Source organism: Mastigoproctus giganteus, chromosome 7, assembly GCF_048544385.1.
Source record: "Mastigoproctus giganteus isolate SK-2022 chromosome 7, ASM4854438v1, whole genome shotgun sequence".
NCBI lineage: Eukaryota > Metazoa > Arthropoda > Arachnida > Uropygi > Thelyphonidae > Mastigoproctus > Mastigoproctus giganteus.
In genome coordinates, this window is record NC_143581.1 from 52,873,374 (window position 1) to 52,889,287 (window position 15,914).

General features: G+C 39.4%; 1 protein-coding gene across 2 annotated transcripts in view; it reads right to left on the reverse strand.

Moving 5' to 3' along the window:
- Positions 1-15,914, reverse strand: part of nbs (nibrin) — a 315,228-nt gene that overhangs the window by 67,020 nt on the left and 232,294 nt on the right. For both annotated transcript variants that reach the window (XM_090376897.1, XM_090376896.1), the window contains exon 14: positions 9,402-9,521. In XM_090376897.1, the coding sequence (XP_090233023.1) occupies positions 9,402-9,521 (120 nt within the window). The remainder of the gene's footprint in view (positions 1-9,401; positions 9,522-15,914) is intronic.

Genomic DNA, 15,914 nt, shown 5'->3' on the forward strand with positions numbered 1-15,914 from the left:
TCATTTGCATAAGGCAATGGTTAGGTCACACCTACAGTACTGTATACAGGTCTGGAAGCTTCATTTCAAGAAGGATGTAGAGCTGCTGGAACGAGCAGAGAATGGCAACAAGATTAGTGAATGGAACAAAGGGGTGCTCTTACGAAGAAAGGCTTAAGTTTTTCAAATTACAGTGTCTGGAAACTAGGCACAGGCGAGGTGATCTGATAGAAGTGTATAAAGCCTTGAATGGTTTGAGCATGCTCAATGCTGATGGGATTCTTCCTCTTGCTCAGAATAATCACCTGAGAGGGCATAAATTCAAACTGAGGAAAGACAGATGTAGGATAGACTTGCGGAAATTTGCCTTTAGCCACTGGGTGGTTGGTTGGTGGAACAGACTTCCATCCCTTGTCGTGGAGGTTGATAGTCTAAAGAAGTTTAAGGCTCAGCTGGACAGGTATTTCGAACGAACAGAGGGGTGAAGTGGAAGTGGTTTTTTTTTTTTTGGCTGATGCTGCATAAGCTTGCATTCTTGCATCAAATGCCTCTACTAATGCTAATGCTAATACTAGCATGTACATTAATGCTAGAAGTACATTAGCATTAGTAGAGGCATTTGATGCAAGAAAGCAAGCTTATGCAGCATCAGCCAAAAAAAAAAAAAAAAAAAAAAACCACTTCCACTTCACCCCTCCATTCGTTCAAAATACCTGTCCAGCTGAGCCTTAAACTTATTTAGGCTATCAACATCCACCACAAGGGATGGAAGTCTGTTCCACCAACCAACCACCCGCTGGGTAAAGGCAAATTTCCTCAAGTCTATCCTACATCTGTCTTTCCTCAATTTGAATTTATGCCCTCTCAGGTGATTTTTCTGAGCAAGAGGAAGAATCCCATCAGCATTGAGCTTGCTCAAACCATTCAAGGTTTTATACACCTCAATCAGGTCACCTCGCTGGTGCCTAGTGTCCAGACACTGTAATTTGCAAAACTTAAGCCTTTCTTCGTAAGAGCACCCCTTTGTTCCATTCACTAATCTTGTTGCCCTTCTCTGTACTCTTTCCAGTATCCCTACATCCTTCTTGAAATGAGGCCTCCAGTCCTGTATACAGTACTGTAGGTGTGGCTTGTTATTTGGTTTTTAGGAGCATTAGCAACTAAGGCCATATTGCTCCGGGATATGCGGTGGTCATTCCTTGACCTTTCCGCATACTCCGTATTTGGTGGTGCAGGTGTGGCCTGACCATTGCCTTATACAAGGGAATAATCACATCCTTATCCCTGTTAGAAATATTCCTGTATATCATTGACAAGACACCATGAGCTACTCTTGCAGACCATCTGCACTGCTCAGAAAACTTCATATCTGCCTGCACAACCACCCCCAGGTCCCTTTCATTCTCTACCACTGTCAGTGTAGTACCACAGAGTTGATACGTTGCTCTGGGGTTGCTGTTTCCCATATGTAGTACTTTACATTTGTCAATGTTAAACTTCATTTGCCACCACTCAGCCCATCTGCTCAATCTTTCCAGATCCTGTTGCAGTAGCATAGTGTCAGTAGTGTCCTTGACAACCCTGCCAACCTTCGTATCGTCTGCAAACTTGGACATTAAGCTGGATATACCATCATCAATATCATTTATAAATACAGAAAACAATAATGGACCCAATACTGAACCCTGAGGGACTCTACTAATAACATTAGTCCATGATGAGCAGTGTCCATTGATTACCACTCTCTGTCTTCTCCCCCTCAACCACCCCTTTATCCATAGCAGCAATTTGCCTCCAATGCCACACTGCTCCAATTTGTGCAGCAGTCCTCCATGTGCAACAGTATCAAAAGCCTTTCTAAGATCAAAGTATATAATATCAAAGTTATTCCCTGTATCCAGTTCTTTTGTGACTGCATCACAGTATCCAATCAAATTGGTCAGGCAAGACTTCCCCTTAACAAAACCATGCTGTGTCTGAGCTATAACTGAAGTCTTGTATAGATGATCCTGCAGTGCTTCTTTAACCAGTGCCTCCATTAATTTTCCGGGAACAGAAGTTAAACTAACAGGTCTATAATTACCTGTGTCGCCTTTTGATCCTCCTTTGTGAATTGGGGTCACATTTGCACATCTCCAGTCCATGGGTACTTCCCCTGAGTCCAAGGAAGCTCTCATAATTATGGCTAAGGGTTTGCTTACTTCCTTCGCTGCCTCCTTTAATATAACTACCATCCACCCCAGGTGCCTTTCTTGTATTTATCTTCAACAATTTCTCCTCCACTTTACTCTCAGTTATTACAAGATTCTCTAGCTTACTGCCAGAGTTGAATACACCTCTGGCATTCCTCTCGCTGAATAACTCCTCATGTGTGAATGTCAATGCAAAATATTCATTTAGTTTGTTAGCTACCTGAGCAGGATCATCAACAGTTGACCCATCGATATCAAGGGGACCAATCTGATTCATCCTCTTCCTTCTAGAGTTTACATAAGTAAAGAACTCTTTGCTGTTTTTCTTTGAATCCCTTGCCAAAGATTTCTAGTAATCTGCCTTCGCCTGCCTAACCTCCTTTGTAACTTGGTTACAGATCAACTTGTATCTATCATAGGCTTCTGTGTCACGTGTTAATTTGTATGTATCCCATGCATTTTTCTTCTCTGCCATATGTCTCATTAGTTCATCTGACATCCACTTAGGCCTAAACCTTGAACAATATTTCTTAGTTGGTATGTAAAGCCTAGTAGCTTCCAAGATAAGTTCTTTGAATGCTTCCCATTTTGAATTTGCCGTTGGTAACATCATCAGCTGGTCCCACTGTATAGAATTTAAATACTGTCTCAGTCCATCGTAGTCGCCTTTACGAAAGCAATAACCCTTCCCTTTACCCCTAATGGTTACCTCTTTGAGTAAATCCCACTTCAGCACACTGTGATCACTGCCACCTAGTGGTTCATTTACCTGCAGATTCTTAATGCATGAAGAATCACTACTGATAATCAAATCAAGAGTATTACTCCCTCTAGTTGCCTCCCGAACATGCTGAGGTAGAAAACAATCATCCAAAAAATCCACAAAAGCCTTGCTAGTGTGTGAGTTACCAGCCCCCAAATTCCAGTCAATATCTGGGAAATTAAAATTCCCCATTATTAGACTCTCTGATTTACTGGCCCACTCTATTTCCCTGTACAATTTCTTATTATACTCATCAGAGTCATTAGGCCTATAGCACACTCCTATTCTCAATTTTGATCTCCCAATGCTTATGTCATACCAAACTGACTCGACACTGCACTGTCCAGCAATGTCGACTGGCTTCACTTCATTGTATTTTATGTATTTCTTAACTAATAGCATAACCCCTCCTCCCTTCCTATCCTGTCTATCCCTTCTGTAGACATTGTACTTCCCAAATTCCAGTTCTGTGTGACACCACGTCTCTGAAATCCCCACAATATCTGCCTTTGATGTTTTGAGCAATACCTCAAATTCATCAAATTTATTTACTATACTCCTAGCATTGGTGTACACGCAAGTATACATGCACCTGTTCTTTTTCTTAGCTACCCTAACACAACCCATGTGTTTACTTGTACCCCAATGATTCCCAGCAGTCTCTGAAATATCCTGTATCTTATTTTCCAGGCTGCGGCTCATTCCAATAGAAGCAGTGCAAGAATCACTTTCACCTCTGCCAATGGCTACTGTTAATCTATTAGTCCTTGAACCCCCCCCCCCCCCCAAATCTAGCAGTTTTCCGACCCACCTAACACTGCCTGGATAACATCAGCAAACATTCTTGCACCCTTTCTATTTAAGTGTATCCCATCCCTGTAGAAGCAGTCTCCCCTGTTAGCAAGTACAGACCAGGCCGGAAAAAATTCTACCCCTTGAGCCTTGCACAATCTTTCCAGGGCCGAATTGATCGACAGGGCTCTCATCATATACTACCTCCTATCGGGTCTGGGCAGAATTGCAGACACTTTCAAATTTAACCCTAATTCACGGCTTTTTTTCAACAGTGACCTGTACTTGTTAAGCAATTCTGCCGGTCTCCTACCCTTGATATCGTTAGTGCCAACGTGTACAACTATATCACCTTTTGTGCCCTTAAAAGATGATATCCGTTCTACAACGTCATCAACCTTTTCCCCTGGCAGACATATCCTGGTCCTGTTCCACCTATCCTTTTTACAAACCATGTTTCCCGTTTCATAGGCAGATATTGTTGGGATATGAGAGATATGGTATCACAGAGATATAAGTAGTGCAGAATTAGAATTTGGGGAGTAGAATGTGTACAGAAAGGAGAGACAGGGTAGGATGGGAGGAGGTGGTTGTTGTTGTTATTTGGTTTTTAGGAGCATTAGCAAGTAAGGCCATATTGCTCCAGGGATATGCGGTGGTCATTCCCAGACCTTTCCGCATCCTCCGTATTTGGTGGTCATGGGCTCGAACTCAGGTCTAATCAGGAAGTGTGTGCTATGCACTGCTGCTTCTGCCCACCTGGCTACGGAGGTGCCACAAGGGAGGAGGAGTTATGCTGTTAGTTAAGAAACAGATAAAATCTAAAGAAGTGCATCCAGTTGACATGAATGGACAGTGCAATCTTGAGTCTGTCTGGTGTGTCATAAATGCTGGGAAATGGAAAATGAGAGTAGGAGTATGTTATAGGCCTAATGACTCTAATGGCACAATGAACAGTTGTGCAGAGAAATAGAATGGGCCATGTAAATCAGAATGTCTTGTAATGGGGGATTTTAACCTTTCAGATATTGACTGGAACTTGTGAGTTGGTCACCTGTACACTAGCAAGATTTTTGTGGATTTACTGGAGGATTTGTTTTCTATAGCAACATGTACGAGGGGCAACCAGAGGGAGTAATACCCTTGATCTGATTATTCATGCATTAAGAATTTGTAGATAAAGGAACCGCTAGGTGACAGTGATCACAGTGTACTGATGTGGGATTTACTTAAAGATATAACTACCGTCAAGGGTGAAGGGAAGAGTTTTTATAAAGGTGACTACAGTGGTCTCAGACAGTTTTTAAATTCTATACAGTGGCATCAACTTATGTTACCAATGGTGAATTCTCAATCGGAAGCCTTCAGGAACTTAATTTTGAAGGCTACTATGCTTTTCTTACCAAGAAGTACTGTTCAAGGTTCAGGCCTAAATGGATGTAGGATGAATTAATGAGGCTTGTGGCAGAAAAGAAAAATGCATGAGATGCATATAAATTATCAGGTGATGTAGAAGCCTACAACATATATAAGCTAGTCTGCAATCAAGTCACAAAGGAGGCTAGGCAGGCGAAAGCAGATTACGAGAAATCTTTGGCAAAGGATGCAAAGAAAAACAGCAAAGAGTTCTTTACTTATGTAAAATCTAGAAGGAAGGGGAAGAATCAGATTGGTCCACTTAACATATATGGTTCGACTATTGATGATTCTGCTCAAATAGTGGATAAACTGAATCAGTATTTTGCATCTACATTCAAACATGAGAAATTATTGAAGGAGGGGAATGCTAGAAATTTATCAAACTCTGACAGGGAGATAATTAATTTTGTAATAACTGAGAGCAAAGTGGAGGTTATTGTTGTTATTTGTTTTTTTTAGGAGCATTAGCAACTAAGGCCATATTGCTCCGGGGGTATGCGGTGGTCATTCCCTGACCTTTCCGCATCCTTCGTATTTGGTGGCTCACGGGCTCGAACCCCGGTCTAATCAAGAAGCATGTGCTACGCACTGCTGCTCCTGCCCACCTGGCTACGGAGGCGCCGCAAAGTGGAGGAGAAATTGTTGAAGTTAAACATAAAAAAAATGAAACCTGGGGCAGATGGAATCTATCCAGTTATAATGAAGGAAGCAGAAAGGGAAGTAAGCAAACCCTTAGCCATAATTATGAATGCATCCTTATTGTCAGGGGAGGTCCCCATGGACGAGATGTGCAAATGTATCCCCAATTCACAAAGGAGGTTCTAAGGGTGACACAAATAATTATAGACCTGTTAGTTTAAGTTCTGTTCAGGGGAAAATAATGGAGTCACTGGTTAAGGAGGTGGTACAGGATCACCTAGACAAGACAGAATTAAAGGTGAAGTATTGTCTGACCAATTTGATTGGATACTATGATGTGGTCACAAAGGAACTGTATAGTTCCTTTAACTATACAGTTCAACTATACAGAGCAAATAAACACTTCAAAACTGCAAAGCACACTGGAAAAATCACAAGTTGATTTTAACAATGGATACCCTTTGTTAAAATCAAAAGAAAATAAGCAACTGCTGGGATAATGGCTAATTATGTTGTGTAGATATTAGTATTTGCTAATAACCATCATCTTGTGTCTGTCTGCAAACACAGCTAAAAAAAATAAACAATTTAATAATGAAAATGCATTGTTCAAAGCAACATTTTCAGATTTCATATTCTCCTGATCATTACTAGTGTGTATAGATTAATCACTTTCAGTAGTTATTACTACCCTACACTATTAATTATCAAATATATATCTATGAATTATGTGTACAATAACTCTTTATTCCTACAAGATGTAGAAGCAACTTTTAGTGGATATCACGGGAATTAAACTCTTAAATTTAACATTTTGAACATATCGAATATGCTTGACATCGGTAAAAATAATTTGATATACTCTGAAAGGACAGAATTCATGGGATACCTGGTTCCTGGGCAACGCAATGCTGTTAGCCCTCTCAGTAGTGCATGAACCCACCGCTTGGCAGGTATATAGGTACACTGCATCATTGCATTGCATTCAAGCAGACAGTAATTCAATGTCAGTAAATGTTGTCAGTTAACCAACTCTGAAAGAGGGATGATAGTGGGTGCCCAATGCATGGGTCACTCTATTGCGGAGGTGGTACAGAAACTGTTGTTGTTATTTGGTTTTTAGGAGCATTAGCAACTAAGGCCATATTGCTCCGGGATATGCGGTGGTCATTCCCTGACCTTTCCGCATCCTCCGTATTTGGTGGTGACGGGCTCGAACCCCGGTCTAATCAAGAAGCGTGTGATACGCACTGCTGCTCCTTCCCACCTGGCTACGGAGGCGCCGTGGTACAGAAATTGCACTATCCTCGTTCGACAGTATCAAGACTGTATCGGGAATACGCCATCCTGAAATAACATCTCATCATGGATAGTACTGTGGGGTAGAAAGGTGGTGGATGAATGTGGCCGTCAACCATCTGTCTTGGATTGTTTCAGCCAACTGGAGAGTGACAGTGGCACAAATCACTGCCGACTTAAATGAATGATGTGCCAAAAAACGTCTCCACCAAGACCACAGGTAATCATTAGCCACAATAGGTTATAGGAGCTGCCGACCCACCAGGGTCCCATTGCTAACACCACGACACAGGACTCTACAAGTCAACTGAGCGAAAGAACATTGGCACTGGACCTTGGATGATTGAAGACTGGTCCCCTGGTCCAATGAGTCCTGTTTCCAGTTATTTCGTGCGGACAGGAGGGTGTGTATCTGGCAGAAACTGCACGAAGCTATGCACCCATCATGTCAACAAGGAACTGTTCAGGCAGGTGGACGGTCGATAATGGTCTGGGGTGTGTTTAATTGTCACACTTTGTGACCTCTGGTACATCTAGATGCATCTCTGAATGGTCCAGGTTATGTGTCCATCCTTGCAGACCATCTGCATCTCTTCATGGTTATCGTGCACCCACGGCAATGGGCTCTTCCAGCAAGACAATGCACCTTACTACACAGAGCCATGGTGACTAGAACGTGGTTCGAAGAGCATTCCGCAGATTTTACCACCATGGAATAGCCTCCCCATTCACCAAACATGAACCCTGTGGAGCCTGTGAATCTTCCACCCAGGAATGCGATGGAATTATGGACAGCGGTGCGGCAAGCATGGATGGGAATACCTGTGGAACGCTTTCATGAACTAGTGGACTAAATGCCTCGTCGTGTGACTGCCCTTATCTGGGCGAAAGGTGGACTAGGTAGGTATCAGATGATTTCTGTCCACTCAGTGTATTCAGACTTAGAAAATGATGGAAAAGAACTTTCTTACCAAAAGAAAGAAAAGAAAAAATGATCAGACAAATTTTAAACTCAGAAATCATAAAATTGCTACCTTTAAAGTTTATAACTTTTGATTACATATCTTTAAAGTTCAGGAAAAATACAGCAAAAATGTTTCTGCATAAAATCAAAACTAAATGAATTAAGAGATGATGTATGTTAAATGATATATCCTGTAAATATATACACACATAGACCAGTGGTCAAAAACCAGGGGATATAAACAAAACCACTGAGAAAAACCAATAGACTGAACCTTAGGAGTTTAGATTTGGTTAGTGAGATGTGGACCACTGAAATGAATTGTTCCTTGGGTGATTAGGGGGTTTGACAGTTTGATGAATTTAAAGAGATAGCTGGACAAAGAAATTTATCTTAAAATAATATTTAGTTTGTAATTTAATATAACAAATACAGTAAGACCCCTGTATCTATGGGGGATACGATCCAAGACCTACCATGGATGGAAAGCGCGGATATAAGCGAACACCTGCTGACCCCATATATAGCGTGATTTTCTTGTACGTACATACATATAATAAAGTTTAATTGATAAATTAAACACACAATAAGACATTACCAACATTAAATACGGTAATAATCAAGTACAGCAGGCTTTCGATTTACTGGGATTGGATTAACCGGGGCACTTCAAGACTCCAAATAAAAAATAAAAAAAAAATCAACCAGAAATCATAAAATTCAAGTAATAACTAGAATAGGTATAAAGAGATATTTTGCAAGTTGTAAATATGCGACAAGAACCGGTGTTATAAGTCGTCATTGGGAGATTAGTGTACCTATTATCTTGTAACCCCCACTGTCTTCACATCTACTGCTCAAAAAAAAAAAAAAAAAAAGAGGCCAAATGTTTGATTTGATTTAGTGTGTCACGTCGATTGTTGTGTTCCGCTGCACAAAAGAACAAATTTTGTTTTAATTTTGTTTTATTATTTATGTCAGGGACGTCGGATTTTTTTTTTTTTTCGTTTAGAAATTGTGAAAATGATAGGCAAACGCAAGAGCTGTGCTTTCAAATTAAGCAAAAACTTGAAATTATTCAAAAGTTTGAAAACAGTGCATCCGTTAAATCTCTAAAGAACCATTATAATGTTGATGACCAAACCATACACAATATTGTAAAAAATAAAGGGAAGCTATTCGATTTAAAATCAACATCGTAAAAAATAAAGGGAAGCATCACATTGGACACGCGAGTAGTACGCATTAACTTTTTTTTTTTTCCGTGGTTAACCGGGGGTAACTGAATCAGCGGATACGGGGGCACAACTGTATTTGCATCTAAACAGATAAGCCACAATAAAATCAAAATTACCTCAGATTCATTCATCCACTCAGTAATTTTCACAGAAGTTTTAACATAAACTTCGAAGTCTCGACCACCAATAATTACAGGGAGATTGGTTCTTTTATCAACTGCTTTCTTGGGAGGTATCTATGTGCAGGAAAAAACCATTAGGTGAAAAGCAAAAATATAAAAGTTTCCTGTGTGTCATAACACAAGATATCTAAGTGTCAGCAATTCTCATTTACATGAAATAAAAATATGTGAAAAATATCAATCTCTGACAAAATACTGCATCAGAAGGAGGTCACCAATTACAATAAAACTCTTTCACCATTTTTTTTTTGTAATTACAATTTTCAGCAATTCAAGTTATCTATTGTTGTACTTCAGATAATATTTGTGTTGTGTTGCCTCTCTCCAGCTAATTTCGTTTTATTTATTTAGTTAACTTTCAATTTCATCACAGGGATTACCTTTGAAAAGTAGATAAAATATAGAATGAAATTCACATCATTAATGACAAAGTTAACATAATAAAATTTATTAAAATTATTCATAATATCTGAAAAACTACTTGCTTACTAAACACTGAGTAATGTAACAGTAACATAAATAACACCATGTTAGATAAGAATATAACATCAAATTAAGACAGTTAAACTGGACTGCATATGCATTATAATTTCAATATACACAATGATTCAAGGAAAAAGGTTAACTTTGGAAGATGACAGCAGTCTGAGATCATTTGACAGGTCTAAGGTGATTTCAAGAATATTAGTATTTAGTATCAGCAATGACCACATGGTGCAAGGAAGCCTATGGTTTATGCTGCACCAGCCAAAAAAAAAAAGAAAAGAAAAAAAAAAGAAGAATAAAACAATAATAAGAAGAACATTTAAAAAAATAATAATAATTAATAAAAGAAAAAGGAAATAGACAATCTATGCATTTCTCTCCTCCCATAGGTAACTATCCAGCTGACATTTGAATTTCCCAAAACTGTTAGCCTCTACCACCCATATAGGTAACTTATTCCCAGTAATCTATAACTCGCTAGCTAAAGAAAAACTTCCTGCAATCCCCTCTAAACATCTCCCCTTTGTAACCTGAATTTATGGCCCCTAGTTCTAGACTCATTTATAACCGTGAAAATTTGTCTTCATTCATTTTACTTATGCCTCTCAGAGCTTTAAACACCTCGACCAAGTCTCCTCTAAGGTGCCTACTTTCCAAGCTCTGCAACCCACATATTCGAAGTCTTTCCTCATATGGACACCCTTTTGCCAATCTCACCAGGCGAGTTACCCGTCTCTGGACCCTTTCAAGAAGAACAATGTCTTTCTTTAGGCACGGTCTCCATACCTGAACACAGTATTCCAAGTGTAGCCTAACAATAGCCTTATACAATGGGATTATGACGTCCTTATCTCTACTAGCAATTGTTCGATACATCATCGATAGGACACCATGGGCCTTCCTTGCAACCTGTCTACAATGCTCGGAGAATTTCATGTCTGACCATATCGTAACACCCATGTCCCTTTCCTCCACTACTGGCTTAGTTCAGCTCCGCCAAATGTATAAGTTATTTTGGGTTTACTGTTCCCCAGGTGTAATACTCTACACTTTGCTGGATTAAAGCACAGCCGCCATTTTTCTGACCATCCCTGAAGTCTATCTAGGTCACTCTGAAGACGCTCTGCTTGGTGGTGATCATTAACAACTCTACCAATCTTAACATTATTTACAAATTTAGAAATCATGCCCTCTATCCCTTCATCAATGTCATTTATGAAAATCAAAACCAAAAGTGGTCCTAATACTGATTATTGGGGAACACCACTTCTTACATCAACCCAATCTGAGGAATAACTATTTATCACAACCTGCTGCCTCCTGCCCTGAAGCCATCCTGCTATCCATCTAAGGATTTTCCCTCTGATTCCAACCTGTTCCAGGTTATAAAGTAGTGGCTCATGTGGGACTGAGTCAAATACTTTGCTGAAATCCAAATAAACAATGTTGAAATTATTCCCTAAATCCAGCTCTTGAGTGACCCTGTCAAAATAGCTAACCAGATTTGTTGAACATGATTTTCCCTTTACAAAACCAAGCTGAGATTCCTTCAGAATTCCATGTCTATCTAAATGATTCTGAATTCCACACTTGATCATTGCCTCCACGATTTTCCCTACTACTGAAGTTTGACCGGTCAGTAATTTCCCACTACCCTTAGAACAACCCTTATGTATTGGATATACACTGGCATTTTTCCAATCCAATGGAATCACTTCCGAGTAAAATGATGCTCTCATAATTAGCCCCAATGGTTCAATGCACTTACTTGCCATCTCCCTTAAGATATAGGGTATATGCCATCAACCCCAGGAGCCTTACTGGCCTGTAGGTTCAAAAGTTTTTTTCATTAAATAATCACGTGAAATTTCAAAAGCATTAATTACATATTTTTCAACTTCACTCCCATAATTTCTCTTTGACGTAAAGTTTTTTTTCTTCTGTAAATATCGATGCCAAGTAACTGTTGAGTTCATCTGCAACATCAAATGGGGTATCTAATACTATCCCATGTCCATTACACAAGGAGAACTTCATGTCTGACCATATATGCATAGATCTGAGCCTGCACAGCCGATAGCTAAGATCCCAAAAGGTGATCAGAGTCCAGCATTTGCCTACAGCTAGGATCTGCAATGCAGGAGTTGAAACAGTTCTGCATGCACAGGTCAAAAGCTATAACATATGATTAGCGCATTATGTTTAGTTGTATCTTAACCTTCTGGTACACTGGTTACCGTTTGAGATGAATGATTAAATGTGTAAAGAATGAGTTTGTGGTCTTAGTACTGCACATGGTGACATGAACCATGATCAAACATATGAGGGAGCAAGTCATATGTTTTATCACTGGTAGTTTGTTTAAATTACCTTCATGAGCATGAATTCAGTTTTAGATGTATGGCCTATCTCAGAGGTGGCCAACGAGTTGATCGCTGATTTAATTTCGGTTGATCATGATGAATTTTAAATATACAGTCATTCCTCGATTTGTGCACATTGTGCAATGAAATTTTTGAGATGGTAGATTGCGGCACATTTTGAAGGAAAAAAGTAGATCGCATCACAAATTAAGTTGGCCACTCCTGGCCTATCTCATATCATGAAGCTTGGCAGTTAGTAAAGATTGACATTTCCATGCTAATTCTCTCCTTGAATTCCCAGTGACCAAGAGCATAGTCATCTGCATATGCCATCGTGGTAATATCATTCCACAACAGCATCACAAATCCAATGGATATGCATCCTGGTGATTTTTCTCTCCATCTTGCTTTTATAATGGCAATTCTCTAATGAAGTAACTCTTGATTACATTACACATTTGCTTATTGATTCTAAGGCGTCATCTGAACACTCTGCTGCTAATAGAGTTTGTCAAACACTTTCTGAAAATCAATAAATATCCTGAGTGTGTATTTATGAGAGGTTGACCTTTGTTTTTACACTGAGGACAATCTTCAGTTCAGGCCTTTTTGAAACCAAATTGGTGTGTGTGTGTGTGTGTGTGTGTGTGTGTGGGTAGGGAGAAGAGAATTTGGTCCTTTTCCATCCTCCTAATTATTAAAGTGTTAATGACTATTAAAATCTGCATGTTAATGATCTTTTCATAGACCTTCCCTAGAATTGGGAGTATAACTGGGATATAAAGAGGTTGTACAACTGGGTGGTACAATGAAGGTGCTCTCAACAAAGAATTTAGTATAAAGTACGGTGAGTATCTATGGCTTTAATTTCATTACCTCACCTTCCATTATGTCCATTCTAAGGCACTTGTTTTTCATCTGTAGTGACATGAAACAACATCCACTTCATGTCAGTTTAAGTCTGGCTCAGTAGCAATTGTTACAAAATTGTCATTATGTTGTCTGATTGTTTGCATGGTTCCAAGAGAAACTATCACCCTAGCACGGGCAAATAGGCTCAGTTTCAGTTCACAGCTCAAGCATTTGTAGCAGAAGTCCTGCACTTATGCAAGGACATCCTAAATACATTTTATCTATTTGAAGTAGCATTTTTCTGCATATGTGATAATTTTATAATCCAGTTCTTAAATAACTTGTTTCTGTTTAGTGTGCTGGAGCATATTTTAAACTTCTTTTCATCTCCTCTAGAGATATTTCACATTCTTTCATCACATTTTTGTAATACGAGTCCTTTGTAAATTCATCATTAGGGAGGTCTTTTGTTGTATTATAAATTACTTATTTTAAGGATTTCCTGGGTTCTTCTGTTTCTATACCAAGTCTGACAATCTCCTCACAGGCTGTGATGTAGTCAACATTCAGATGGATGTCAGTTTCTGTAAGGATACCCTTGTTGTGGATTTGCTTTATGTTGACTTTATGTTTCTGACTTTCAGGTTTCTGATGTTTCTTTTAGTGTTTTTGTTACCTGTTCTTGTACTGCAGAGCAATAAAATATGAAAAGCTGAAATGGGAAAAACATGATTTTTTCCATGTTTTGTGACAAGTACAAAACATGATCAAGAAAGCAAAGCTTATACAGCATCACCCAAAAAATAAATAAATACAAAATTAGCCACTTAATTTTCCCGTTCCTTCCAATTTGTCCAAACCTTCCTTAAATTTATTCAAATTACCCAGTCCACAACACCAGGCGGAAGTTTATTTCAACAACTAATTGCTCTTTTGTAGAATGCAAATTTCTTCACACCTATTCTGCAACCATCCATTTTTTAAATTTAAATTAACCCCCCTGTGTGTGTGTGCATGCATGTGTTGTCTGAAAAAGAGTAAATATGCCATTAGCGTTTAGTTTACTTGAACCTTTTAAAGACTTATACATTCCAATCAGGTCGCCACACAGATGCCAAGTTTCCAGAGGCTACAATTTACAGAACCTGTCTTTCTGGGTAAATATCTTGTGCCCCCAACTAGTCTTTGTCTGCTTGCTCTTCTCTGCATTCTTGCCAATAGATCTCTGTACAAAAACCTGTATGGAGTACCCCAAATGTAGCCTAACCATTGCCTTATAAAATGAGATCACCTCTTTGTCCCTACTGGCAAAGTTTGTGTATATCAGTGAAAGAACCTCCTGCACTGTTCCACTTTTGGACATATCAACCTGTTTGCACTGATCAGAGAATTTCACATCAGGATCAGGGACTGAGGCTATCTATGGTGGTCAACAGTTTGTTGCTCTTAAATTTAGGATATTTTTTGGTGATTTTGAGGTTTTTTTAGTTTGTAGTAACAGGGTAGTTTCAACTGTCTTAAATATGCAGGTTTACTTATTTTTGTATTATTCAAATTATTTCAAAATTAATACAGTTAATTTTATGCTAGCAGAGACAACTCAGTGATCATTGAATTATGACCATCCCCATCTGTACTGGACTATGCTGCATAGCTGGCAGTATAAAAAGCCAAACAGCTTTGTATGTAGAACAGTGGTAATTTGCATCTGGTCGTGCAAAGTGATAAAATAGTAGTTATGGAACGTAGCAAAGATATCACAAAGTTTAAAAATGGCATGATTGTGGAAGCACATGCACTGGGTGCTTCCATATCTGTTTGTGATATGGAAGCATCCAACAACCAGCAGGTCTTGTCAGTTGCTTATGGCCCACTGTGGTTAAGGTGCCAACAGAACTGTAAAGGATTATGAAAGGTGGTTGTTTATGGCGAGTGAAGGGTGCAGTGCATTGTATGGACAAAATGGCAGGTCACTGTGCAACGGCTGACATCATAAAACAATATGGGGAATACAACAAAAGTATCCCAAATGACAATATGGCACACACTCAGACTTATGGGGTTCCAGCAAATGCTGTGGTGTCAACATGCTGATGGACCTTGTGCGTGGCGCAAGCAATACCTATCTAGGCACCCACTATCTAGACAGGTGGCAGTGGTTACTTAATCAGGGTCTTCCAAGACACCATGGCAGGTCACTGCCATGGTGTCTTGGAAGACCCTGATTAAGTAACCTTGGCATCAGACCTGCACTGTGCACAAGTGGTTTGAGGAACACAATGAAGATTGGCCTCCAATCCTGGCACCCATCTTGATTGGCCTCCAAATTCTCAATCTAAATGAACACCTGTGGGATGTTTTGGAATGATAAGTGAGGTGTATGGACATGCAACCATCATCTATTCTGACATTGTGGAAAGCCTTGCAGGCAGCATGGCTGCAGATCCTTATGGACATCTTCAGGCATCTAGTGTGTCAATGCCTAGGCAAATAGAAGCTTGTTATCTATGCGAACAGTGGCCCAACATGGTATTAGGAAGAAGCTCATAATTCAGTGATCACGCAGTATACAGCAAAAGTCTGAAAATCCGGACTGCTCGGGGAATGAGTTGATCCAGTTTTTCGGATCTTCCAGATTCTCAGGCAGTACTTTTAAAATTCAAATTTAAGATGGAATAAAGAGGAGATTACCAGGTAAATTTTGACAGTTTATTCATTAGCAAATAAAGCATGCTTCATTTATCGA